The following is a 27,054-nucleotide window of genomic DNA, read 5'->3' as shown; positions in this document are numbered from 1 at the left end:
GTGACCTTAAAGGGGGACCCTTTGAGGTCATAATGTTCACTTTAATTTTTTGATCTGAGATGACTATTTCTATGCATTTGATGTATTAGCTTGTGTTTTCCTTGCTTACTGTAAGTTGCTCTGGAATAAGAGCATCTGCTAAATAACTAAATTGTAAATTGTAGGACCCAAAATAAATGCAGGATGCAAGTCAAGAGCAGGTTCAGAAGTGTTTATTAACGCCAAAACAGGGAAGACGAGGAGCACCAGGAGATAACCAAACTCTAGGAACAAGGCAATCAACACAGGGATGGGCTAGAAGACCCCCTGGGGGGGGGGGGGGGTACCAGGGGGTCCCCAGCAAAATAAGTTAATACAGCATCACAGTCATTTTAACCACTTTAACCATATTTTATACTTTGGCTATTCAAAAATAGCAGATAAACAAGCTCATAGTGCCGTGCTATATGAGCTTGTATATCTGCTATTTTTGAAAAATATTGAAAATGTGTGCAAATCTTTGAATATTGTTTTTAAAAAGCGAACATTTTTAACACTATAATCTTTGCTTCTGGGGGTCCCATGGCACAAAAAAATCAGATGGGGGTCCGTAGCCAAATACATATAATTTTGGGGGTCCTCCTTGATGAGAAAAAGTTTGAGAAGCACTGCTTTAGAATACTAAATGCAAACCATCTACAGTATGCACGTTATGGTTTGCCGATCATAACAAATCTGTTTTTTCTTCAGCACTGGAATCAAAAAGGTTCTTCGCTCCTGATCTCTGCCGTCTGGTGGCCTGGAGAAACAATAGAATCCAACTTTAACTTTGACTGGATCAGATTTCTTACCTTGTTGTTGTTGTTGTTACTCTTAATTATACATTTGTTATCGCTGCTACAATGTTGAGGAACCAAAACCAAATAATTGTACTCTTGAGTAGGCCTACTCATATATGAGATGCAACAAATACAATTTTGAATGGTGAATCTGTCTCTCTGACATAAAAACAGTTTAACTCAATTACATCCCAGTCTTGTATTGAATGAAAAAGTATACATTACCCTCCAGAAACAATAGAAGGCAACGATGCACCACAGCAGCAGCAGCAGCAGCAGAACCACCACCACCACCTCAAACACCTGCTGCTGGCCCTCAGAAACTGAGGGCCAGATAGAGATAGAGATTTCAATTAGGATGGATCTATTAATGTAGTACCCAGGGTTTTATTTTATGGTATTGTTTTTAATATACAGCAAGGTCAAAAGGGGAGCTATAGATGATAAATCTGTCATGCCTACAACTTTATCTGACATGTTTCATCTGGACAGGAGCGATATACAGTACTGTATATGTGCCTGACTAGTATGTTCAAGCATGGTACACCCATACATCACAGGGTCTAATCAGAACTGGGTCAAAAAGTAGGATTAGCTATGTAGCCTTAATGGGTTTGTATGTTTGTTGTGTTTTTTTACAGCCACCTCACAGTGTGAGAGAGAGTATTGTGTGAAAGTAGGGCAAAGTCGCTTATGATTTTCAGACATGGCAACGCTGTGGTGAAGTACTTTGGAAAGATCCCATGTGAGAATCAAATTAACTAGAGGTCATTGTATTGGAGTTTGTCTCAGAAGAAGAACCTGATGATGCATTTAGACGGCCAATATGGACAGGCTGAAATGTCTTAAGCCCCGCCCCCTCTGTTTTCCTATTGGCTGGGCTTTAAACAGCCATAACTCCAGTTCCCAGCATCGAAAACCTATGTAACTTCCTAGTCAAACATTTTGAATTTATAGTGCCGTTGTTGTGCATTTCGCGCAATTTCACTCTAACAAACTCCTCCTATGCGGATTGTCGGATCCGCCTCAAATTCGCTCAGTGTACTCAAAAGACCTTAACGATGAAAAGCTATCAAAAGCTTGAGTTCTCGTAAAAAGGCGTGACGTGGCAATGCGTCAAACTTCAACGCCAAACAGGAAGTGAAAATAGCCGATCTATAATTCCTATTGGCTGGGCTTTAAACAGTCATAACTGCAGTTCCCAGCATCAAAAACCTACGAAAAATTATTGGTGCACTTAGACGGCCAATAGGGACAGGCTGTAATCACTTAAGCTATGTAGCCTAACGTGGACAGAGCTGCTTGCAGTTTTAATTATTCCCAATAATGAATCACGTTTTTGACGGGCAATACGTACTCCAAATACGCGACATTGCACACACATCACCAGTGGCGAACAATTACGTATTTAGTTGTCTCTAAAAGGGTCATGGCCTAATGGCTCATTAGCGCCCCCTACAAAAGTTTGTGCTTCAAGCCCGACAATGCGGTTTCATCTACATGCATGCAAATTGGTACACACCTGTATTTTATTCCGACTTACAAAAAACTCTTTTGGAGCCATGACCTAAACCAAATAGGAAGTCGGAAAAATAAAATCATTTTTAAGAATCAACAAACCTTTTGCTGGAACCACTGTGACCTTGTCTTTAGGAACCTCAGGCTCTAGAGACATAAAATCAACAAATGGTCAGTTCATTTGCTGCAACAGTAAGCCTAATCTGGTTTACTATAGGTATACAGTATCATGCTTACATGAGAAAAATCATGACTGGAATACTACTACATTGGTGTGCATGTAAACACTGTCAATTTGTTTCTGTTATCTGTAAGCTTAGGTTCTGAAATAATCACACAAGTAAAGGAGAACATTTTCAACAAATGTCTTACTTTGTCGCACTGCAGGCCCTATCCAGCATTATGTAATTCTACAGAGCACTGAGATGCATTGCTTTATCTCTAGTTAAGCAACAAGTTACTTACTACTCCAATATGCTTTCTTACTAATGTTATCACACTTTGCATGACCGTTTGAGTCATTATCATGTAGTGCATTTATACAATATTGCAATTTATAATTAGCAATATCACACTTATGTCATCAACAGCTGCTTTAGGCTTTTCCTTGGAAACCACAGGTGCTACAGTATTACATTAATGATTGTTTAACTCCAACGCATAAAGGAAAATGTTGAAAGACATGCTTGATTAACAATAAAAGAGAAACAATTCTAAGTGGGTTTTGTTGCCAACACAGTGTAGCATATATGCAATATAGATGACATATATGACATTTACAATAGGTAGGATTTAGGCTTTTAGCATAATCATAACAAGCTAATTGTTAGGAAGCAAGCCAATTACTACATGTCTTCTCAGTAATGTTGACAGTTTGTGTCATTACTGCATAGTGCATTTGTACAATTTTACTAAACTAGAAGTTCGGGTCGCGTACGTCTAGCATGACGCGTCGTCCACTTTGCATCGCAGATCCACCTTACAGCCACCTCACAGTGTGAGAGAGAGTATTGTGTGAAAGTAGGGCAAAGTCGCTTATGATTTTCAGACATGGCAACGCTGTGGTGAAAAGTAAGGCAAATGCGCATATAATCAGAGGACATGGCAACGCTGAGTGTCCTGTGCTCCCCTCTTTCCGCGGACCCCTTGGAGTCTTGTGACACCCGTGAAACATGGTGGAGCCCTTCGGACCCCCGCGAAACATAGCGGACCCCTTGGGGGTCCCGCGAGACCCTTGGGGGTCCCTGGAGACCTACAGACACGGCAAAGGAAAATGGAAAACTGTAAAGCCACAGCCACGCATGCAAGAGTTTGCACATGAACTCTTCAGCCGCATTGAGGCGCTCCAACACAAACACTCTGACGCTCCCCTAAATCCACTCCAGGGTTTGAAAATACCCACTTCACAAAGGGGTGACGTGCATCACCGTTCCAATGACCAAAACTCCACTTCGGGATTTCGCAAAGACCCACAAAAGCGTTCAGTAGGTGTGTGTGTGTGTGTGTGTGTGTGTGTGTGTGTGTGTGTGTGTGTGTGTGTGTGTGTGTGTGTGTGTGTGTGTGTGTGTGTGTGTGTGTGTGAGAGAGAATGGAGCACAGCGTTGGCTTGCAGTGTTTTGGTTTCGGTTTCGCTCGGCGGTGGTACTGCTACTTTAGGCTTTTCCTTGGAAACCACAGGTGCTAGAATATTATATTAAAGAGTGTGTACACCTGATAGCATACAGTTAAGTGATGATGTCAGATACACCTGAATAACAAGGAAAAATAAAAACATTTTTAAGAATCGACATCCTGCTGAAACAAACCTTTTGCTGGAGCCACTGGTTTGTCCTTAGGAACCTTAGGCTCTAAAGACATCAAATCAACAAATGGTTAGTTCATTTGCTGCAACAGTAAGCCTAATCTTGTTTACTATAAATGGTATATCATGCTTACATGAGAAATCATGACTGGAATACCTCTACATTGGTGAGCATGTAAACACTGTGAATTGGTGTCACTATCACACAATAGCTACACATACCTTTTTTCGGTGGCACAACTTTGACCCTCTTCTTTGTTAGACTAGCATTTTTCGGTGGGACAACCTCTGCAAAAACAGATAAAATTATCTCTTGTGCACTTGATGTTTCAGCAAAAGAATTGGCCTAAAAGTTACTGGATAAAGTTGGCTGTACCTTTAATCACTGGGGTTGGGGTTGTCTTCGCCACTATTACAGGAAAAAAACACCCGATTAGCAATACATATTATACTGAATAATGGATGTGGAGTATTTCATTACTTTTGTACCTTTCATCTTTTTTCTTTCCGGTGCTTTCACAAGCTTTGTTTTGGGCTTTTCAGCTTCCGTACAAATACATTATGGATGTATGAAGCCAATTCTTTTACATTTACCAAACAGGCCTTGAACGTTTAACTCTATAAATAATAATAACTGTCGTAATTTTGAATGTCTCTGTTATCTGTAAGCTTAGGCTCTGAAATAATCACACAAGTAAAGGAGAACATTTTCAACAAATGTCTTACTTTGTTGTGCTACAGGCCCTATCCAGCATTATGTAATTCTACAGAGCACTGAGATGCATTGCTTTATCTCTATAAGCAACAAGTTAGTTACTACTCCAACAGATATGCTTGCATCGGATATGCTATCTTACTAATGTTATCACACTTTGCATGCCCGTTTGAGTCATTATCATGTAGTGCATAATATTGCAATTTATAATTAGCAATATCACACTTATGTCATAAACCTTTTTTCTTTTCAACAGCTGCTTTAGGCTTTTCCTTGGAAACCACAGGTGCTAGAGTATTAAATTAATGATTGTTTAACTCCAACGCATAAAGGAAAATGTTGAAAGAAATGCTTGATTAACAATAAAAGAGAAACAATTGTAAGTGGGTTTTGTTGCCAACACAGTGTAGCATACAGTATATGCAATATAGATGACATATATGACATATACAATAGGTAGGATTTAGGCTTTTAGCATAATCGTAACTAGCTAATTGTTAGGAAACAAGCCAATTACTACATGTCTTCTCACTAATGTTGACAGTTTGTGTCATTACTGCATAGTGCATTTGTACACTTTTACTAAATATCACACGTGTCACATATTTTACCCTTCTTTTCAACAGCTGCTTTAGGCTTTTCCTTGGAAACCACAGGTGCTAGAATATTATATTAACGAGTGTGTAAACCTGATTGCATACAGTTAAGTAATGATGTCAGATACACCTGATTAACAAGGAAAAATAAAAACATTTTTAAGAATCAACATCCTGCTGAAACAAACCTTTTGCTGGAGCCACTGGTTTGTCCTCCTCCTTAGGAACCTTAGGCTCTAAAGACATAAAATCAACAATTGGTAAGTTAATTTGCTGCAACAGTAAGCCTAATCTGGTTTACTATAAATGGTATATCATGCTTACATGAGAGAAATCATGACTGGAATACCTCTACATTGGTGTGCATGTAAACACTGTGAATTGGTGTCACTATTCACAATAGCTACACATACCTTTTTTCGGTGGCACAACTTTGACCCTCTTCTTTGTTAGACTAGCATTTTTCGGTGGGACAACTTTGACCCTCTTCTTTGTTAGACTAGCATTTTTCGGTGGGACAACCTCTGCAAAAACAGATACAATTATCTCTTGTGCACTTGATGTTTCAGCAAAATAATTGACCTAAAAGTTACTGGATAAAGTTGGCTGTACCTTTAATCACTGGGGTTGGGGTTGTCTTTGCCACTATTACAGGAAAAAAACACCCGATTAGCAATAAATATTATACTGAATAATGGATGTGGAGTATTTCATTACTTTTGTACCTTTCATCTTTTTTCTTTCCGGTGCTTTCACAAGCTTTGTTTTTGGCTTTTCAGCTTCCGTACAAATACATTATGGATGTATGAAGCCAATTCTTTTACATTTACCAAACAGGCCTTGAACGTTTAACTCTATAAATAATAATAACTGTCGTAATTTTGATGTCTCTGTTATCTGTAAGCTTAGGCTCTGAAATAATCACACAAGTAAAGGAGAACATTTTCAACAAATGTCTTACTTTGTCACGCTACAGGCCCTATCCAGCATTATGTAATTCTACAGAGCACTGAGATGCATTGCTTTATCTCTATAAGCAACAAGTTAGTTACTACTCCAACAGATATGCTTGCATCGGATATGCTATCTTACTAATGTTATCACACTTTGCATGACCGATTGAGTCATTATCATGTAGTGCATTTATACAATATTGCAATTTATAATTAGCAATATACTTATTGCTAATTATACTTATGTCATAAACCTTTTTTCTTTTCAACAGCTGCTTTAGGCTTTTCCTTGGAAACCACAGGTGCTACAGTATTATTAATGATTGTTTAACTCCCAACGCATAAAGGAAAATGTTGAAAGAAATGCTTGATTAACAATAAAAGAGAAACAATTGTAAGAGGGTTTTGTTGCCAACACAGTGTAGCATATATGCAAGATAGATGACATGACACAATAGGTAGGATTTAGGCTTTTAGCATATCATAAGTAGCTAATTGTTAGGAAACAAGCCAATTACTACATCATCTTCTCAGTAATGTTGACAGTTTGTGTGCATTTGTACAATTTTACAAATTAGCACTAAATATCACACGTGTCATATACTTTACCCTTCTTTTCAACAGATGCTTTAGGCTTTTCCTTGGAAACCACAGGTGCTACAATATTATATTAACGAGTGTGTAAACCTGATCGCATACAGTTAAGTAATGATGTCAGATACACCTGATACCTGATACAACAAGGAAAAATTAAAACCTTTTTAAGAATGAACATCCTGCTGAAACAAACCTTTTGCTGGAGCCACTGGTTTGACCTCCTCCTTAGGAACCTCAGGCTCTAAAGACATAAAAAAAACAAATGGTCAGTTCATTTTCTGCAACAGTGTGTGGTTTGGATGTGATAAGTTAGCAGATCCCCTGGGCTAGTCCACACGTGGTAAACATGGTGAAAATATATTACTAAGGTGTAATATTACTAAGTCGATAGCTTTAAAGCACAGCTCAAGACCTATTACTTCACTCTTGCTTTTAGCAGATTCTTTGGTTGATTTTTAATTCCTCACTGTATTCCCTATTTTAATGTTGTTTTATGCCTTTGCTTTTGTTTTGTGTGAGTGGAAGAGAGAGTCACGGTAGTTAAAAGACAAGAGTCTGATAACTCCATCCGGAGGATTTAGTGAATTATCCTCTGGGGCACGTCGACACGTGGTGGACCCTCCAGGGCAGATCCTTTTGTCTATGTTTAGTCTATATATCTTGTATAACCCCGATATCATTCTCAGGGGTGTACGGTGTGTGGTTTGGATGTGATAAGTTAGCAGATCCCCTGGGCTAGTCCACACGTGGTAAACATGGTGAAAATATATTACTAAGGTGTAATATTACTAAGTGAAAATATATTACTAAGGTGTAATATTACTAAGTGAAAATATATTACTAAGGTGTAATATTGACAATTGTGTGAAGATATATTACTAAGGTACACAAGGTACACATGTAATATTGGCAATTGTGTGAAGTGTGGATATTTCTTTAGCTGTGTTGTAGAGGACAGTGGTCACTACATTTAAGTTATATCCATTTGTGTTGTAGTTGTGTAGTGGCGAGGGCCACTGCATTTTACTGCATTTTACTGCTTTTATTTTATTTTATTTTATTTTTGTTTGCTTTATTGTTGAATTGGTTCTAACTGTAATTGTATTCTTGCTCTGTAAAGCACTTTGAGCTGCATTTCATGTCATGAAAGGTGCTATACAAATAAAGTTTATTATTATTATTATTATTATTATTATTAATCTGGTTTACTATAAATGGTTATATCATGCTTACATGAGAGAAATCATGACTGGAATACTACTACAGTACATTGGTGTGCATGTATACAAACAAACAACTAGCGGTCAGTTTAATATCAGCTTAATGTTTTGTTAATATAAAAGGCATACAATACAAGCTTTTCACAATAATTTCAAACACCAGAGATGTGTTCACTCCCTTGCATTCAATATGCAGGTTTAAGTTACTTAAAAAAATAGATAAATTCCATAGATAAATATTGTGAAAATAGCAGATAAGCTCACAACTACAACAACATCTAGATAGGCTATTTTCATTCATTTTGCCCCTTTCTTATATTATTTGAAAATTTGTCCAATGTTTGACCAGTTTTTATAGTAGCCTATAGTTTGTTGTTTACTTTTGATGCAGTAATGGTCTTTTTCTTTTATTTCTGTCTTTTGTAAGCTTAATTGGCTCGCTAACACTAATCACAATAAGATTACGATGACTTTTCTTTGGCATACAAAAATATGCAAATATGTAGGCCCGATATCTATACGAAAGAAATAGTGCAAAACAATTAATTGGCCATTTTATTGGAAAATAATGCTCTCTCATGAGTCAGTAGACCAAGATGTCAAATGCAGTCAGTTCACAGATTATCTGGTCTTGTTGTCCCTAAACTAAAGCGGAATTACAGCAATGCCTGCCTCCTACAGTTAAAATAAATATGTTGTCTGGTTTGTACCTTCTCCAGTCCAGTGGTTCTTAACCTTTTCAGGCCGTGACCCCCAAAATATTATGTTTTCTATTTTCTTTTGGTATTAAATAGGTCTTAACTCTTAAACTGCCAGGGTTTTTCAAAAATAGTACTCAAAAATTTTACATTGTAAAACATAGGATTTTTTTTCTCCGTTTATTTTTTAACATTGAAGTGAATGGAACAGCAACATTTTGGAAAATGTAATCTCCTGTTTTTTTTTTAGGTTTTTTTTAGTTTTTGATAAAAAAAAAAAAAAAACGTTTATAAACGTTTTTGGCAGACAATAGCTCAATTCTCAAAAACGTTTATAAACGTTTTTGGCGGAGTCCTAACATTTTAATTTCACTGTCATCTGGGGACCCCCATCCAAAATCTTGTTTGAGAACCACAGGTTGAGAACCACTGCTCTAGTCTAAAGAACAGGACGTGAGTCTGTTTCTGGATGCATTGTTGACCTACTGTTGAACTATTATTTCAGAAAAACAAAACTGGATCAAATCTATAAACAGCCATAAGCACAGGTCCATGTCTACTCTCTGTTGAGTGGATTTTGTAGAGGTCATTGTTAGTTTCAGAAGAACCTAATGCCACACAGTTGTAAAGGACATAAAGGATGTACTTACTCTGCATTGTTGTTGCAGGTGGCAGTTGTGTTGCTGAAATGCAATAAATGAGAACGTTAAGGTATATCCATCATCTATCATTTTGCACGGTGCTCATGGGAAATGAATGGGGCTGAATAATAAAGATGAAATCAAGTACTAAAATCTATAAAATACCAGGTTGCTCCTTCCTGTTTGGACACTTTTTCCTTCACACATAATTGAGTTACACATATAAAGATTGTTTTAAAGGCCTTGTTAGTAGGCACACAGGACACATGAAGAGGACGCAAAACCTGTTGACGGTCTGTACAAGTGGTCGAGTCAAATCAAATCGAAAAATCTAAATCATCATCGTCTTATTTGCATGAAAAATAAAATTATGTTTTTATTGTTTCATCACAGCTAATCGATTATGTATGAGATTGTAATGACTTTAGTTTGTCATACAAAAACATATAAAGATTTCTATTAGGATAGGTCTGTTAATGTGAGCCTGGCATGGCCAGAATAATATCACTGTGTAGATATTAGTTTGGAATCTCTGTGAGGAACCAGCATTTCCAAGGGGCGAATAAAAAAAATGCCTCCGCCCCATATTTGCAAACTGGGCCCTGATTGGTGCCCCACAACTTCGGGGGAAAGGAAATCCAATCACAACCGAGCGGGGCCAGACCAAATCTGAAGAGTGGCTACTTTCTTTTTTCCGTACTGGCAGATTCGTCTGGTTTCCAGGCTATGTTAATGTAGTACCCAGGGTTTTCTTTCATGGTATTGTTTTTAATATACAGCAAGGTCAAAAGGGGAGCTATAGGGGGTAAATATGTCATGCCTACAACTTTATAATCTGACATGTTTAATTTGGACAGGAGCGATATACTGTATATATAATGTTCAAGCACGGTACACCCATACACCACAGGGTCGAATCAGAACTGGGTCAAATAGTAAGATTATGGGTTTGTATGTTTTTTTTTATCGTTTAATTTTTGTATCCTACTTTGGCAAGATCCCATGTGTCAATCAAATTAACTAGAGGTCATTGTTTTGGAGTTTGTCTAAGAAGAAGAACCTGATGACGCACAGGAGTAAAGGACATAAAAAATGTACTTACTCTGCGTTGTTACAAGTGGCGGTAGTTTCGGGATGGCTGAAATGCAATAAATGAGAATGTTAACGTTTATTCGTCATCTATCATTTGGCATGGTACTCATGGGAAATTAATGGGGATGAATATTAAAGATGAAATCAAGTACTAAATATGTTCCTAAAAGACCACGGCTCCTTCCTGTTTGAACACAACAGGAACTATTATTTGCCTGAATAAATAAGGATGTACTTTCTCCTTCACACACATCTACATAAAGATGACTTCAGGACATTGACTGTAATGCTATTCAATGGTTTCACAAACTTCAAGGCTGAATGTGGTTAAGCGAATGTGGTTAATAAAGTACGCGGACGACACGACAGTGATAGGCCGAATCGTCAACAACGACGAGTCTGACTATAGAGAGGAGATCAACTCACTGGCACTCTGGTGCCGGGAGAACAACCTCTCTCTTAACGTCGACAAGACCAAAGAACTGATCGTGGACTTCAGGAGGCCGCGGAGAGACCATGCGCCCATCCTCATCGACGGTGCTGCAGTGGAAAGGGTCAGCGAGTTCAAGTTCCTCGGAGTACACATCGAGGAGGACCTCAAATGGGAGACGCACACCACACACGTGAGGAAAAAGGCTCAGCAGCGACTGTACTGGCTCCGCCGCCTGAAGAAGCTCGGAGTAGGACATCGCATCCTCAGGCTGTATTACAACAGTTCTGTTGAAGGCATCCTAACAGGCTGTGTCACGGCCTGGTACGGGAACTGCACTGCCCGAGAAAAGATCAGCCTACAGCAAGTAGTGCGATCGGCAGAGCGAATAATGGGAAGCGAGCTCCCAGCGCTCCAGGAACTGTACAAAAAGCGGTGCGTGGTCAAAGCCAAGCGCATCATCAAGGACAAGCACCACCCAAGTCACAGACTGTTCAAACCCCTACAACGACTGCGACCGGGCAAGGGGCTCTACCGCAGTATCAAGAGTTCCACCACCAGGCTCTGGTGCAGTTTTAATCCGGCTGCTGTCAGAATGCTGAATGAGGCATAAGCCTGAATGAGGCATAAGCCTTGTTCAGCAGCCTGACAACAGGCGGTGCAGACTTTTCTGGCTCTTCCTGAACACACCTGTGGATTATACCAGGGACAATGACTTGGACTTAGCTCCCCCTCGGACACACCTGTGGACTACACCAGGTACAAATGACTTTTTGTTGCACTCCCTCATGGAGCTACTTGCGGATTATACTAGGGTCAGTCCACCCTAGGTGGACACGCACTGACCTTTTGCACCTTAATCCCATGTATAACGCACTGACTTTTTTTGTCTTTTTTATTGTGCTCTTTTCCTCTAAGCACCTTAACGTCCATATGTATATCATGCACAGTATAAGTATAACAGGCACAGTATACATACATTGCTGCTATGCTCAGGCAACTTACTTTTTTATTATCTCAGGTACTTTGTAAATATGTAGATAACTTGTCTGGCCTTCTGTTGCTCTCTTGTTTTGATCTCCTTCCCACTTGCCCCCCACCCCCTCTTCTTCTCCCCCCCCCCTCTTCTTTCTATGGAAACTAACGTTGCGATGGGAACGATGTACAAAAACGAATTTCACCCACTTTTTTACCTTGTAAACCTGTGATGTGACAATAAAACTGATTCTGATTCTGATTCTGATTCTGCGTTACAATAATAATATGTATAAACCAGGCTTAAAACCCATTCAGCAATATACAGTATCTCTGGCAATCATCATAATGGAGAATTGCAAGGCATTATAAGAGATGTAAAACCACTGAACAGCCTATGTTACTTCATTTGTGTTGGGGTTCAAAGGTCATTAATGAATTACCCCCATACGAAAAACATTTCAAATCAGCCACACATGAGAATTACATCTTACGTCTACAAATGAGACTGGGCTTCTTTGTCCACTGTCCAACGTTTTTAGTCTTATTGCACTTGACGAGGTCGGAGGTGCTTGCCTCACTCACGTAACCACCAATACACCTGTACCGGTAGCTGCCGTCAATTTGACAACAATTCACTGCATCTGGAGGTTCAGCAGATTCCACGTGTGGTAACTGTGAGCAGAGACATGGGCAGCTGTCGTTGCCTGCAAACAAAGATTGGAGATTCTCAGGATACAATGGATTATTGCATCGAGTGGTCGGGTCAAATAAAATCAGGTCTTACTTTCATGAAAATCCTAATTAAGCTTAATTGGCTTGCCGCCACTAATCACAATAAGATTATGATTACTTTTCTTTGGCCTAAAAAAATATGCAAATATGTAGGATCAATATAAAGTATACGAAAGAAATATTGCAAAAATATATAATTGCCAATTTTATTGTAAAAATAATGATCTCTCAGTAGACCAAGACGTCAAAAGCAGCCTGTCCACAGATTATCTTGTCTTGTTGTCCCTAAACTAAATTGCCTGCCTCCTACAGTTAAAAAAAAAGATATGTTTGGTTTGTATTCTCTAGTCTACAGAACAGGGCTTGAGTCTGTTCCTGAATTCCTGGATGCATTGCTGACCTACTGTTGAACTACTATTTCAGAAAAACTGGATCAAATCTATAAACAGCCATAAGCACAGGTCCATTTCTACTCTCTGTTGAGTGGCTTTTGTAGAGGTCATTGTTCTAGAGTTAGTTTCAGAAGAACCTGATGCCACACAGTTGTAAAGGACATAAAGGATGTACTTACTCTGCATTGTTGTTGCAGGTGGCAGTTGTGTTGCTGAAATGCAATAAATGAGAATGTTAAAGTATATCCATCATCTATCATTTTGCACGGTGCTCATGGGAAATGAATGGGACTGAATAATAAAGATGAAATCAAGTACTAAAATCTATAAAATACCAGACCAAATCTGAAGATTGGCTACTTTCTTTTTTTCGTACTGGCAGATTTGTCTGGTTTCCAGGTTATGTTAATGTAGTACCCAGGGTTTTCTTTCATGGTATTGTTTTTAATATACAGCGAGGTCAAAAGGGGAGCTATAGGGGGTAAATATGTCATGCCTACAACTTTATAATCTGACATGTTTAATTTGGACAGGAGCGATATACTGTATATAATGTTCAAGCACGGTACACCCATACACCACAGGGTCTAATCAGAACTGGGTCAAATAGTAAGATTATGGGTTTGTATGTTTTATTTTTATCGTTTAATTTTTTTATCCTACTTTGGCAAGATCCCATGTGTCAATCAAATTAACTAGAGGTCATTGTTTTGGAGTTTGTCTCAGAAGAAGAACCTGATGACGCACAGGAGTAAAGGACATAAAAAATGTACTTACTCTGCGTTGTTACAGGTGGCGGTAGTTTCGGGATGGCTGCAATGCAATAAATGAGAATGTTAACGTTTATTCGTCATCTATCATTTGGCATGGTACTCATGGGAAATTAATGGGGATGAATATTAAAGATGAAATCAAGTACTAAATATGTTCCTAAAAGACCACGGCTCCTTCCTGTTTGAACACAACAGGAACTATTATTTGCCTGAATGAATAAGGATGTACTTTCTCCTTCACACACATCTACATAAAGATGACTTCAGGACATTGACTGTAATGCTATTCAATGGTTTCACAATCTTCAAGGCTGAATGTGGTTAAGCGTTACAATAATAATATGTATAAACCAGGCTTAAAACCCATTCAGCAATATACAGTATCTCTGGCAATCATCATAATGGAGAATTGCAAGGCATTATGAGAAATGTAAAACCACTGAACAGCCTATGTTACTTCATTTGTGTTGGGGTTCAAAGGTCATTAATGAATTACCCCCATACGAAAAACATTTCAAATCAGCCACACATGAGAATTACATCTTACGTCTACAAATGAGACTGGGCTTCTTTGTCCACTGTCCAACGTTTTTAGTCTTATTGCACTTGACGAGGTCGGAGGTGCTTGCCTCACTCACGTAACCACCAATACACCTGTACCGGTAGCTGCCGTCAATTTGACAACAATTCACTGCATCTGGAGGTTCAGCAGATTCCACGTGTGGTAACTGTGAGCAGAGACATGGGCAGCTGTCGTTGCCTGCAAACAAAGATTGGAGATTCTCAGGATACAATGGATTATTGCATCGAGTGGTCGGGTCAAATAAAATCAGGTCTTACTTTCATGAAAATCCTAATTAAGCTTAATTGGCTTGCCGCCGCTAATCACAATAAGATTACGATTACTTTTCTTTGGCCTAAAAAAATATGCAAATATGTAGGATCAATATAAAGTATACGAAAGAAATATTGCAAAAATATATAATTGCCAATTTTATTGTAAAAATAATGATCTCTCAGTAGACCAAGACGTCAAAAGCAGCCTGTCCACAGATTATCTTGTCTTGTTGTCCCTAAACTAAATTGCCTGCCTCCTACAGTTAAAAAAAAAGATATGTTTGGTTTGTATTCTCTAGTCTACAGAACAGGGCTTGAGTCTGTTCCTGAATTCCTGGATGCATTGCTGACCTACTGTTGAACTACTATTTCACAAAAACTGGATCAAATCCATAAACAGCCATAAGCACAGGTCCATTTCTACTCTCTGTTGAGTGGCTTTTGTAGAGGTCATTGTTCTAGAGTTAGTTTCAGAAGAACCTGATGCCACACAGTTGTAAAGGACATAAAGGATGTACTTACTCTGCATTGTTGTTGCAGGTGGCAGTTGTGTTGCTGAAATGCAATAAATGAGAATGTTAAAGTATATCCATCATCTATCATTTTGCACGGTGCTCATGGGAAATGAATGGGACTGAATAATAAAGATGAAATCAAGTACTAAAATCTATAAAATACCAGACCAAATCTGAAGATTGGCTACTTTCATTTTTTCGTACTGGCAGATTTGTCTGGTTTCCAGGTTATGTTAATGTAGTACCCAGGGTTTTCTTTCATGGTATTGTTTTTAATATACAGCGAGGTCAAAAGGGGAGCTATAGGGGGTAAATATGTCATGCCTACAACTTTATAATCTGACATGTTTAATTTGGACAGGAGCGATATACTGTATATAATGTTCAAGCACGGTACACCCATACACCACAGGGTCTAATCAGAACTGGGTCAAATAGTAAGATTATGGGTTTGTATGTTTTTTTTTTATCGTTAAATGTTTTTATCCTACTTTGGCAAGATCCCATGTGTCAATCAAATTAACTAGAGGTCATTGTTTTGGAGTTTGTCTCAGAAGAAGAACCTGATGACGCACAGGAGTAAAGGACATAAAACATTTACTTACTCTGCGTTGTTACAGGTGGCGGTAGTTTCGGGATGGCTGCAATGCAATAAATGAGAATGTTAACGTTTATTCGTCATCTATCATTTGGCATGGTACTCATGGGAAATTAATGGGGATGAATATTAAAGATGAAATCAAGTACTAAATATGTTCCTAAAAGACCACGACTCCTTCCTGTTTGAACACAACAGGAACTATTATTTGCCTGAATGAATAAGGATGTACTTTCTCCTTCACACACATCTACATAAAGATGACTTCAGGACATTGACTGTAATGCTATTCAATGGTTTCACAATCTTCAAGGCTGAATGTGGTTAAGCGTTACAATAATAATATGTATAAACCAGGCTTAAAACCCATTCAGCAATATACAGTATCTCTGGCAATCATCATAATGGAGAATTGCAAGGCATTATGAGAGATGTAAAACTACTGAACAGCCTATGTTACTTCACTTGTGTTGGGGTTCAAAGGTCATTAATGAATTACCCCCATACGAAAAACATTTCAAATCAGCCACACATGAGAATTACATCTTACGTCTACAAATGAGACTGGGCTTCTTTGTCCACTGTCCAACGTTTTTAGTCTTATTGCACTTGACGAGGTCGGAGGTGCTTGCCTCACTCACGTAACCACCAATACACCTGTACCGGTAGCTGCCGTCAATTTGACAACAATTCACTGCATCTGGAGGTTCAGCAGATTCCACGTGTGGTAACTGTGAGCAGAGACATGGGCAGCTGTCGTTGCCTGCAAACAAAGATTGGAGATTCTCAGGATACAATGGATTATTGCATCGAGTGGTCGGATCAAATAAAATCAGGTCTTACTTTCATGAAAATCCTAATTAAGCTTAATTGGCTTGCCGCCGCTAATCACAATAAGATTACGATTACTTTTCTTTGGCCTAAAAAAATATGCAAATATGTAGGATCAATATAAAGTATACGAAAGAAATATTGCAAAAATATATAATTGCCAATTTTATTGTAAAAATAATGATCTCTCAGTAGACCAAGACGTCAAAAGCAGCCTGTCCACAGATTATCTTGTCTTGTTGTCCCTAAACTAAATTGCCTGCCTCCTACAGTTAAAAAAAAAGATATGTTTGGTTTGTATTCTCTAGTCTACAGAACAGGGCTTGAGTCTGTTCCTGAATTCCTGGATGCATTGCTGACCTACTGTTGAACTACTATTTCACAAAAACTGGATCAAATCCATAAACAGCCATAAGCACAGGTCCATTTCTACTCTCTGTTGAGTGGCTTTTGTAGAGGTCATTGTTCTAGAGTTAGTTTCAGAAGAACCTGATACCACACAGTTGTAAAGGACATAAAGGATGTACTTACTCTGCATTGTTGTTGCAGGTGGCAGTTGTGTTGCTGAAATGCAATAAATGAGAATGTTAAAGTATATCCATCATCTATCATTTTGCACGGTGCTCATGGGAAATGAATGGGACTGAATAATAAAGATGAAATCAAGTACTAAAATCTATAAAATAACAGACCAAATCTGAAGATTGGCTACTTTCTTTTTCCGTACTGGCAGATTTGTCTGTTTTCCAGGCTATGTTAATGTAGTACCCAGGGTTTTGTTTCATGGTATTGTTTTTAATATACAGAGAGGTCAAAAGCGAAGCTATAGGGGGTAAATATGTCATGCCTACAACTTTATAATCTGACATGTTTAATTTGGACAGGAGCGATATACTGTATATAATGTTCAAGCACGGTACACCCATACACCACAGGGTCTAATCAGAACTGGGTCAAATAGTAAGATTATGGGTTTGTATGTTTTTTTTTATTGTTTTATTTTTTTATCCTACTTTGGCAAGATCCCATGTGTCAATCAAATTAACTAGAGGTCATTGTTTTGGAGTTTGTCTCAGAAGAAGAACCTGATGACGCACAGGAGTAAAGGACATAAAAAATTTACTTACTCTGCGTTGTTACAGGTGGCGGTAGTTTCGTGATGGCTGAAATGCAATAAATGAGAATGTTAACGTTTATTCGTCATCTATCATTTTGCATGGTACTCATGGTAAATTAATGGGGATGAATATTAAAGGTGAAATCAAGTACTAAATATGTTCCTAAAAGACCACGGCTCCTTCCTGTTTGAACACAACAGGAACTATTTTTTGCCTGAATGAATAAGGATGTACTTTCTCCTTCACACGTATCTACATGACTTCAGGACATTGACTGTAATGCTATTCAATGGTTTCACAATCATCAAGGCTGAATGTGGTTAAGCGTTACAATAATGATATGTATAAACCAGGCTTAAAACCCATTCAGCAATATACATTATTCCTGGCAATCATCATAATGGAGAATTGCAAGGCATTATGAGAGATGTAAAACCACTGAACAGCCTATGTTACTTCACTTGTGTTAGGGTTCAAAGGTCATTCATGAATTACCCCCATACCAAAAACATTTCAATTCAGCCACACATGAGAATTACATCTTACGTCTACAAATGAGACTGGGCTTCTTTGTCCACTGTCCAACGTTTTTAGTCTTATTATCGAAATCATCATCGTCTTATTTGCATGAAAAATAAAATTATGTTTTTATTGTTTCATCACCGCTAATGGATTATGTATGAGATTGCAATGACTTTACTTTGTCATACAAAAACATATAAAGATTTCTATTAGGATAGGTCTGTTAATGTTAGCCTGGCATGGCCAGAATAATATCACTGCGTAGATATTAGTTTGGAATCTCTTTGAGAAACCTGCATTTCCTGCATGATGACAGATCATGATGGCGCCAGTGTGGTTGGCAGGCTGTCTGAGGCTCTCTGTCTGTGTCCTACTGTTGTATGTTCTCCTGTTAGCGTCTGTCACAAGGACCATCGACTCTCTCCTGGTCTATGACCGTCTGGAGCTTTTGAAAATCAAGGCTTCTGTGGACTGTTTGGTGGAACTTGGCCATGATGAACAAAGGAATTTTGCTCCCCCGCACTTACCGGAAATACCCTCATACCTACTGCATGCTAAGGACTCATTTCCCCGGAGGCGTAAACGTCACAGGCGCAGAGGGACAAGAACCGGCCGGCTAGTCCGGGTCAAAGCCTGGCTTGCGCTCCCCCCTGAATCAGCTCAGTTTTACCGCAGCACTCCACAGGATTACAGAGCATGCCTTCGCCGCCTCACTTCCCGACCCGCCCACTCCCTGGTTCGTACCTGGCTGGTACCTGTTGTTGACCCGTATGAAGAGCTCCAAGGCCTGCGCCCTGTTCTGCCTCGCCCCCGGCATCTTGGTGGAGTTAATCACGGCAACCTCAAGTCGCTGAGCCGGGCGACTCGTGTGGCGGAATCCCCCGCTACAACCAGATGTGCGTTGCTGAACATAAGATCGGTGAAGGATAAGACCTTTATCCTGAATAATCTATTCTCCTCGCACGCGTTGGATATTCTCTTTGTGACGGAAACATGGGTGAAACCGGGTGAGTCTGCTCCCTTCACCGAACTCTTACCGACTGTACTGTTATAAACTTTCCCAGGACTACAGGTCGTGCAGGAGGAATAGCAACAATTTTTAAAGACAGTCTTTATTGTAAGCCCATGCCACCGCTGTCATTCTCCTCATTTTAATTGAGTTTGTTTGAGCTGCGTCGCTCCGACCCGGTTCTATGTGTGGTGATCTACCGGCCACCGAAATACAATAAGGACTAAATAAAGGACTTCTCCGATTTCTTGGCTGGTGCTCTGATTAAGTACGATAAAATCTTAATTGTTGGAGATCTGAACGTGCATGTCTGTTGTATCTCTAAGCCACTGGCTAAAGATTTCTTGGATGTACTTGATGCTTTTAACCTTGTTCAGCATGTCACTGAGCCGCCACACGAGCTCGGGCATATGCTTGATCTTGTCATTTCTTACGGCTTGCTCCAGTCCTCTCTGATCATTTTCCTGTCATTTTTTATTTTGTATTGAGCTCCTGCACGCCAGTGCCGCGTGTTGAAACCTGGTACCGTTGCGCTTTTTTCTTCTGCCTTTGCTATTGTTGCTCAGGCTGAAAATGGTTTCACTGAGGGTCTAGACACTGAGCAACTTACATCGTCCTTTCTCTCCACTTGTGTCGGCATTCTGGACGCTGTTGCGCCGCTAAAAACTATGCGCCCCAGACCTAGGTCTGAGCCTTGGCTAAACGACACCACCCGTGCTGCCAGGAGAGAGTGCCGGAGAGCTGAGCGCAGGTGGAGGAAGGACAGGCTCCATGTGTCACATGACATTTTAAAAGAGTGTTGGAAAAACATCAGAGTACTGTCAAAGCTGAAAAGTCAAGGCATTTCTCCGATGTCATTTCCAAAAATGTTGATAAACCACGTGTTCTTTTTAAAATGATCGAACAGCTGCTAAATCCTCCCCAGCCCACTTGTTTGGAAGCGTCTCTTGAGGTCTGTGAAAAATGTCTTTGCTATTTTGTAGACAAGGTCACTACCATCAGAGCACACATCTCCCCCCTGCCTTTGACCCCTCTGTGGCTGTCACCTGCACAACTGTATTTAGCCATTTCAACCCTGTGTCCTTTTCAAAACTCAGTGAAATGGTCATCCAACTCAAAACCTCATCCTGTCCCACAGATGCTATCCCCACTCACCTCTTTAAGGAGGTCTGGGAGACCATTGGGCCTAGTGTCCATAACATCATAAATAGCAGCCTAGCTTCAGGTGTTGTACTGTACAAGTTTATTTAAAAAAAAGAAGTTGTGGCACCATTGATTAAAAAACCTAATCTGGATACCTCTCTTCTAGCAAATTACAGACCTATTTCAAAGCTTCCATTCATTTCAAAGATCCTTCCTTTCAAAGAAAACTGTGTTATCACAAATTACTTTTTCAATTAAATTCTTGGGCGGTGAAACCGCCCCTATATGTGAGGTTTGGATATTTGCACACCAAATCCTGCGCTGTGATTGGCCACCAGTGTACCCCCCTAACCCTGCACCGTGATTGGCCAATCACAGTCTATTCAGGACTGTGATTGGCTAGGGAAACATGACACATGTGCATAGCCCTATAAATAGGACTATGCACTTAAAAAAAACACATTTATGTTTTTTTTTAAGTGAATCACACTTACTCACACTACTAATCACACTACTCCATTCAGTATTGTGATTAGCTAGCAAGACACCACCCACTTCACACTGGGTGTGATTTTTTTATTGTATTTAATTTTTTCAATTTTCAAAAAAATATATTTAAAATAAATGAAAAAAGTAATTGAAAAAACACGGCCCCCTCACGTATTAGGGGGGCAGGGTGAGTCACCAGAACCAAGGACTGGTGTTTTTGATGAATCTAACATGGTTAAAATGGAGTTTGAAGTTACAATGGGTTTGTATAGGAAGGGGGCGTGTCTGATAAAATGAATATCAAATGTCTAAATACTGAATCGAGCAACTTAAAAACTGTTTGGGGGGCTCACAAAGGCCTGAGTAGACGATAAAATGACCAAAAGTTTTTTTTAAAGTGAAATATCCCTTTAAGGCTTGGATGGCTCTTAACTTTCTAAGTGTAAATGAGAGTAAAACAGAGGTCATAGTATTTGGGCCTAGTGGTCCTGGTGTTGTTCCCTCTGACCTTGGTTCCCTGCAGCCTTATGTTAAATCCGTTGTCTCAAATCTTGGTGTCAAATTTGACAATGTGCTCAAACTTGATAAACAGATAAATGCTGTGGTAAGGTCCAGCTTTTATCATCTAAGGCTGCTCGCCCAAATCAAGTCTGTACTTTCTTTTAATGATTTTGAGCGTGCCATTCATGCTTTTATCACCACACGCTTGGACTACTGTAATGCACTTTATGTTGTTAACAAAGCCTCCATTGCACGTTTACAGCTAGTCCGAAACGCAGCGGCACGTCTCCTAACGGGAACCCGCAAGCATGACCACATTACACCGATTCTGGCTTCACTTCACTGGCTTCCAGTTCGCTTTAGAATAGATTTTAAGATTTTATTGTTTGTTTTTAAATCACTGAATGGCCTGGCACCTCAGTATTTATCTGAACTCCTAGAGGTGTATAACCCCCCTAGGTCACTGCGGTCTGTGGGCCAGTTGAAACTTTTTAATTAACTGGCCCCACGGCCCCACCATCGATACTTTTAAATCTCGCCTTAAGTCCCACCTTTATGCCTTGGCGTTTGACCCTGTTTGAGTGTTTCTGTGGTCTATGTTTTGTTTCACTGTCTGCTGACGCGGCTGCATCGTATTTTCAGTGATAATAATAATAATAATACCTGGAATTTATATAGCGCTTTTCTGAATACTCAAAGTAACTGTCCCAGTGTATTTGTTTTTTTCTGTACAGCACTTTGTTAACCCTGAACAAGTTTTAAAATGTGCTATATAAATAAAGTGGATTGGATTGGATTTCCAAGGGGAGAATAAAAAAAATGCCTCTGGTGATTATCCCGCCCCATATTTGCATACTGGGCCCTGATTGGTGCCCCACAACTTCGGGGGCAAGGAAATCTAATCACAACCGATCGGGGCCAGACCAAATCTGAACACAGTTTTAAAGGACATAAAGGATGTACTTACTCTGCATTGTTGTTGCAGGTGGCAGTTGTGTTGCTGAAATGCAATAAATGAGAATGCTAAAGTATATCCATCATCTATCATTTTGCACAGTGCTCATGGGAAATGAATGGGACTGAATAATAAAGATGAAATCAAGTACTAAAATCTATAAAATACCAGACCAAATCTGAAGAGTGGCTACTTTATTTTTTTCGTACTGGCAGATTTGTCTGGTTTCCAGGCTATCTTAATGTAGTACCCAGGGTTTTGTTTCATGTTATTGTTTTTAATATACAGCGAGGTCAAAAGGGGAGCTATAGGGGGTAAATATGTCATGCCTACAACTTTATAATCTGATATGTTTATTTTTGACAGGAGCGATACACTGTATATAATGTTCAAGTAAGTTTGTCTAAGAGGAAGAACCTGATGACACACAGGAGTAAAGGACATAAAGAATGTACTTACTCTGCGTTGTTACAGGTGGCGGTAGTTTCGGGGTAGCTGAAATGCAATAAATGAGAATATTAACGTTTATTCGTCATCTATCATTTTGCATGGTACTCATGGGAAATTAATGGGGATGAATATTAAAGATGAAATCAAGTACTAAATATGTTCCTATAAAACACCGAGGCTCCTTCCTGTTTGAACACAACAGGAACTATTATTTGCCTGAATGAATAAGGTAGTACTCTCTCCTTCACACACATCTACATCCCCCCCCCCTTTTTTGTACATATTTTTGTATTTTTTCATGCTTTTTTTTGTACATAGTGGTATTTTTTCTGTATTATCTGTATTTTCATGTTGATTTTTGAACTGTTTGGTTGCTACTATATATGTCTACGGAAACAAGTCCGCAAGGACTTTTTTGGCCGGACCTTTTAGACAAAAGCATTATAAATGTAACTGTGTTGTTTAACATTCTTTTGCCTAATAAAAATTTCAATCAATCAATCAATCAATCAATCAATCAATTCAATCAATCAATACATAAAGATGACTTCAGGACATTGACTTTAATGGTATTCAATGGTTTCACAATCTACAAGGCTGAATGTGGTTAAGCGTTACAATAAGAATATGTATAAACCAGGCTTAAAACCCATTCAGGAATATACAGTATTCCTGGCAATCATCATAATGGAGAATTGCAAGGCATTATGAGAGATGTAAAACCACTGAACAGCCTGTTAATTCACTAATTTTGGGGTTCAGAGGTCATTAATGAATTACCCCCATACCAAAAACATTTGAGTTCAGCCACACATGAGAATTACATCTTACGTCTACAAATGAGACTGGGCTTCTTTGTCCACTGTCCAACGTTTTTAGTCTTCTTGCACTTGACGAGGTCGGAGGTGCCTGTCTCACTCACGTAACCACCAATACACCTGTACCGGTAGCTGCCGTCAATTTGACAACAATTCACTGCATCTGGAGGTTCAGCAGATTCCACGTGTGGTAACTGTGAGCAGGGACATGGGCAGCTGTCGTTGTCTGCAAACAAAGATTGGAGATTCTCAGGATACAATGGATTATTGCATCAAATAAAATCAGGCCTTACTTCCATGACATGTTTCATTTGGACAGGAGCAATATACTGTATATAATGTTCAAGCACGGTACACCCATACACCACAGGGTCTAATCAGAACTGGGTGAAATAGTAGGATTATGGGTTTGTATGTTTTTTTGTATTGTTTTATTTTTTTATCCTACTTTGGCAAGATCCCATGTGTCAATCAAATTAACTAAAGGTCATTGTTTTGGAGTTTGTCTAAGAAGAAGAACTTGCACAGGAGTAAAGGACAAAAAGAATGTACTTACTCTGCATTGTTACAGGTGTCGTTTTGTTTTGGATAGCTGAAATGCAATAAATGAGAATGTTAAAGTTTATTTGTCATCTTTCTTTTTGCATGGTACCATTGGAAATCAAAGGAATATTAAAGATGAAATCAAGTAAGCTACTAAATATGTTCCTAAAAGACCACGGCTACTTCCTGTTTGAACAGAACAGGAACTAATATTTGCCTGAATGAATAAGGATGTACTTTCTCCTTCACACACATCTACATAAAGATGACAGGACATTGACTGTAATGATATATGCTATGTCTGGTTTGTACCTTCTCTAGTCTACAGAACAGGGCTTAAGTCTGTTCAGGATGCATTGCTGAACTACTGTGTAACTACTATTTCTGGATCAAATCTACTGTATAAACATCCAAAATCACAGGTCCATTTCTACTCTCTGTTGAGTGGCTTTTTGTAGTGGTCATTGTCAGAAGAACCTGATGCCACACGGTTGTAAAGGACATAAAGGATGTACTTACTCTGCATTTTTACAGGTGTCAGTAGCATTGCTGAAATGCAATAAATGAGAATGTTAAAGTATATCCATCATCTTTCATTTTGCACTGTATCATGGGAAATGAATGGGACTGAACAGGGCCGGATCTAGGCATGGGCAAGGGGGGGCAATGCCCCCCCAAATGCCCTGACTGCCCTCCTTGTGCTTGTGAAAGTTACATTTATGTCATGATATGAAATGTGAGCTTACCATAATCAAAATAATCCTTAATCATATTCCATCATGTATCATCGCACAATTCAAATAATCCTCTGCCCTGATTTTCCACACACACAGTCACACACACACACATGCAGTACTACTCCTAAACAATAGGAAGCAGTATTACACAAACAGCAGAAAAAAAAATGCCAACAATTTTTTTCGCCGCCACGCTTCGCGCGGCGCCGAGGAAGCCGCCCCCCCAATTAATAATTTCTGTATCCGGCCCTGGGACTGAATATGAAATTTTAAATCAAGTACTAAAATCTATAAAAGACCACTGCTCCTTCCTGTTTGGAGTTTGGACACAACAGGATGCACTTTCTTCTTCACATAATGATTTACACCCACAAAGATTGTTTTAAATGGTAGTAGGCACACAGGATGTGTGAAGTGGGTTTAAATCAAATAATATCAGAGAATCTTCATCATCTTAGTAACATGAAAAATTAATTTTAGATTTAATTGTTTCACCACCACTAATCGATTATGTATGAGATTGCAATTACTTTACAATTACTTTACATACAAATTACTACAGTATGTAAAAGAAAAGATTTCTACTGTTATTCCAAGTTGTGCCACAGTTTGGATCTTTCTGTATTTTGGGCATCTGTATCTCCCCTATTGGTTCTTCCCGTCACATATTTCAATTAGGATAGGTCTGTTAGTGTAGTACCCAGGGTTTTACGGTATAGTTTTTTTTAATATATATACAGACAGCAAGGTCAAAAGTGGAGTGATCGAAGGTAAATCTGTCATGCCTACAACTTTATAATCTGACATGTTTCATCTGGACAGGACTGATATACTGCCTGACTGGTATGTTCAAGTACGTACGGTACATCCATACACCACAGGTTCTAATCAGAACTGGTCAAAAAGTAGGATTAGAATAGATTCAACATGTAAGTCTTATCCAACATCACCTAAAAAGGATCAAAATAAAATATGCAGGTGAATCAACATTGGAATTAATTTATATTTAATGATGGCGCCTAGTGAGCTGACAGAGACGATGGTAATTAACGGACTTGGGTTGACGGGGCTTTCTCAGTTGCCAGTGGTGGAAAAAGTACTCAAGTGCTTTACTTAAGTAAAAGTATGAGTACTGCAATGTAGAAATACTCCGTTACAAGTAAAAGGCCGGAATTAAAAATGTACTTGAGTAAAAGTACAAAAGTGTTGGCATAAGAATGTACTTAAAGTACCAAAAGTAAAAGTACTCATTATGCAGAATGTCCCATGTCAAGTTTTCAAATGTATAAAAATCTTTTGAAAATAGCAGATCTACAAGCTCACAATGCGTCGCACCGCAACGCATTGTGGGCTTGTAGATCAGTTATTTTCAAATGGCCGAAATGTATACAGAGTTGAAGTGGATAATGTAGGTAAGTACAGTACTTAAGTAAATGTACTTAGTTACTTTCCACCACTGTCAGTTGCAACTCACATCAAAGCCGCCTCCACCCCCTTGCCCTGCTCAAAGCCTCCATCAAAACCCACCTTTTCAGACTTTCCCTGCCTAATTCTGACCCCTTTGCCTTTTAATTTAAATGTTTTTCTTTATCTTTTTAATGTCTTAATAAAGTTGTTTCTTTGATTTGTTTCTGTTTTGTAAAGCGACTTTGAGTACCAAGAAAAGCACTATATAAATTGGATGTATTATTATTATTATAATTAGCAAATCTCAACTCTTTTAATTGCTCCATTAGCTTCATTGACTCAAAGAGCAGAATTCTTTTGAGCGGTTTATTCAACTTTGTTACACCTTTGATGTTCTAGGTCTAATATAGCAGGCATAGAAATGCCTGCTATATTACACACACACACACACACACACACACACACACACACACACACACACACACACACATTATTAAAACAGAGTCATACCTGACATCCAGAGCAGGGTGAACAGCATCATTGTTAAGATCTATATGTCTGTAGATGTCAGGACTGTTAAGTGGATGATACTGGGATCCAGTCACTTTCTGTTTTGTTTCACGAGGG

The 27,054-nt window shown here is 39.0% G+C and overlaps 1 protein-coding gene across 3 annotated transcripts; it reads right to left on the bottom strand.

The window, feature by feature from the left end:
• Positions 1-197: 197 nt before the first annotated feature.
• LOC308089340 (uncharacterized protein) lies at positions 198-27,054 on the bottom strand. Of its 3 annotated transcripts, XM_080434009.1 has the most exons (27): positions 26,938-27,050; positions 24,803-24,832; positions 24,297-24,332; positions 23,754-23,966; positions 22,932-22,967; positions 22,485-22,517; positions 17,863-17,898; positions 17,267-17,299; positions 16,455-16,667; positions 15,912-15,947; positions 15,314-15,346; positions 14,502-14,714; positions 13,959-13,994; positions 13,361-13,393; positions 12,549-12,761; positions 10,660-10,695; positions 9,567-9,599; positions 7,192-7,239; positions 6,061-6,093; positions 5,862-5,972; positions 5,637-5,684; positions 4,514-4,546; positions 4,360-4,425; positions 4,142-4,183; positions 2,439-2,483; positions 1,044-1,141; positions 198-778 (listed from the first exon to the last, which is right to left on the bottom strand). In XM_080434009.1, exons 1-27 carry the CDS (start codon positions 26,966-26,968, stop codon positions 704-706), a joined length of 1,893 nt encoding a protein of 630 aa, XP_080290135.1. In that variant the 5' UTR covers positions 26,969-27,050; the 3' UTR covers positions 198-703. The 3 variants fall into 3 exon arrangements, with proteins under 3 accessions (XP_080290135.1, XP_080290136.1, XP_080290137.1); XM_080434010.1 differs by lacking the exons at positions 17,267-17,299; positions 17,863-17,898 and having other exon boundaries at positions 26,938-27,052; XM_080434011.1 differs by lacking the exons at positions 198-778; positions 1,044-1,141; positions 2,439-2,483; ... (1 more) ...; positions 4,360-4,425; positions 4,514-4,546 and adding an exon at positions 4,963-5,511 and having other exon boundaries at positions 26,938-27,054.

The sequence above is a fragment of the Gymnoscopelus braueri genome (genome assembly GCF_963280865.1).
Source record: "Gymnoscopelus braueri genome assembly, chromosome: 7".
Classification (NCBI taxonomy): domain Eukaryota; kingdom Metazoa; phylum Chordata; class Actinopteri; order Myctophiformes; family Myctophidae; genus Gymnoscopelus; species Gymnoscopelus braueri.
This window is presented reverse-complemented; position numbering and strand designations above follow the sequence as displayed.

Coding starts and splice junctions, on each gene's coding strand:
- LOC308089340 (XM_080434009.1), bottom strand. CDS start 26,968: ATGATGCTGTTCACCCTGCTCTGGATGTCAG. Junction 23,967..24,296: donor GACACCTGTAACAATGCAGA/GTAAGTACATTC, acceptor CTTTGTTTGCAG/ACAACGACAGCTGCCCATGT. Junction 10,696..12,548: donor GCCCAGTCTCATTTGTAGAC/GTAAGATGTAAT, acceptor ATTGCATTTCAG/CCATCCCGAAACTACCGCCA.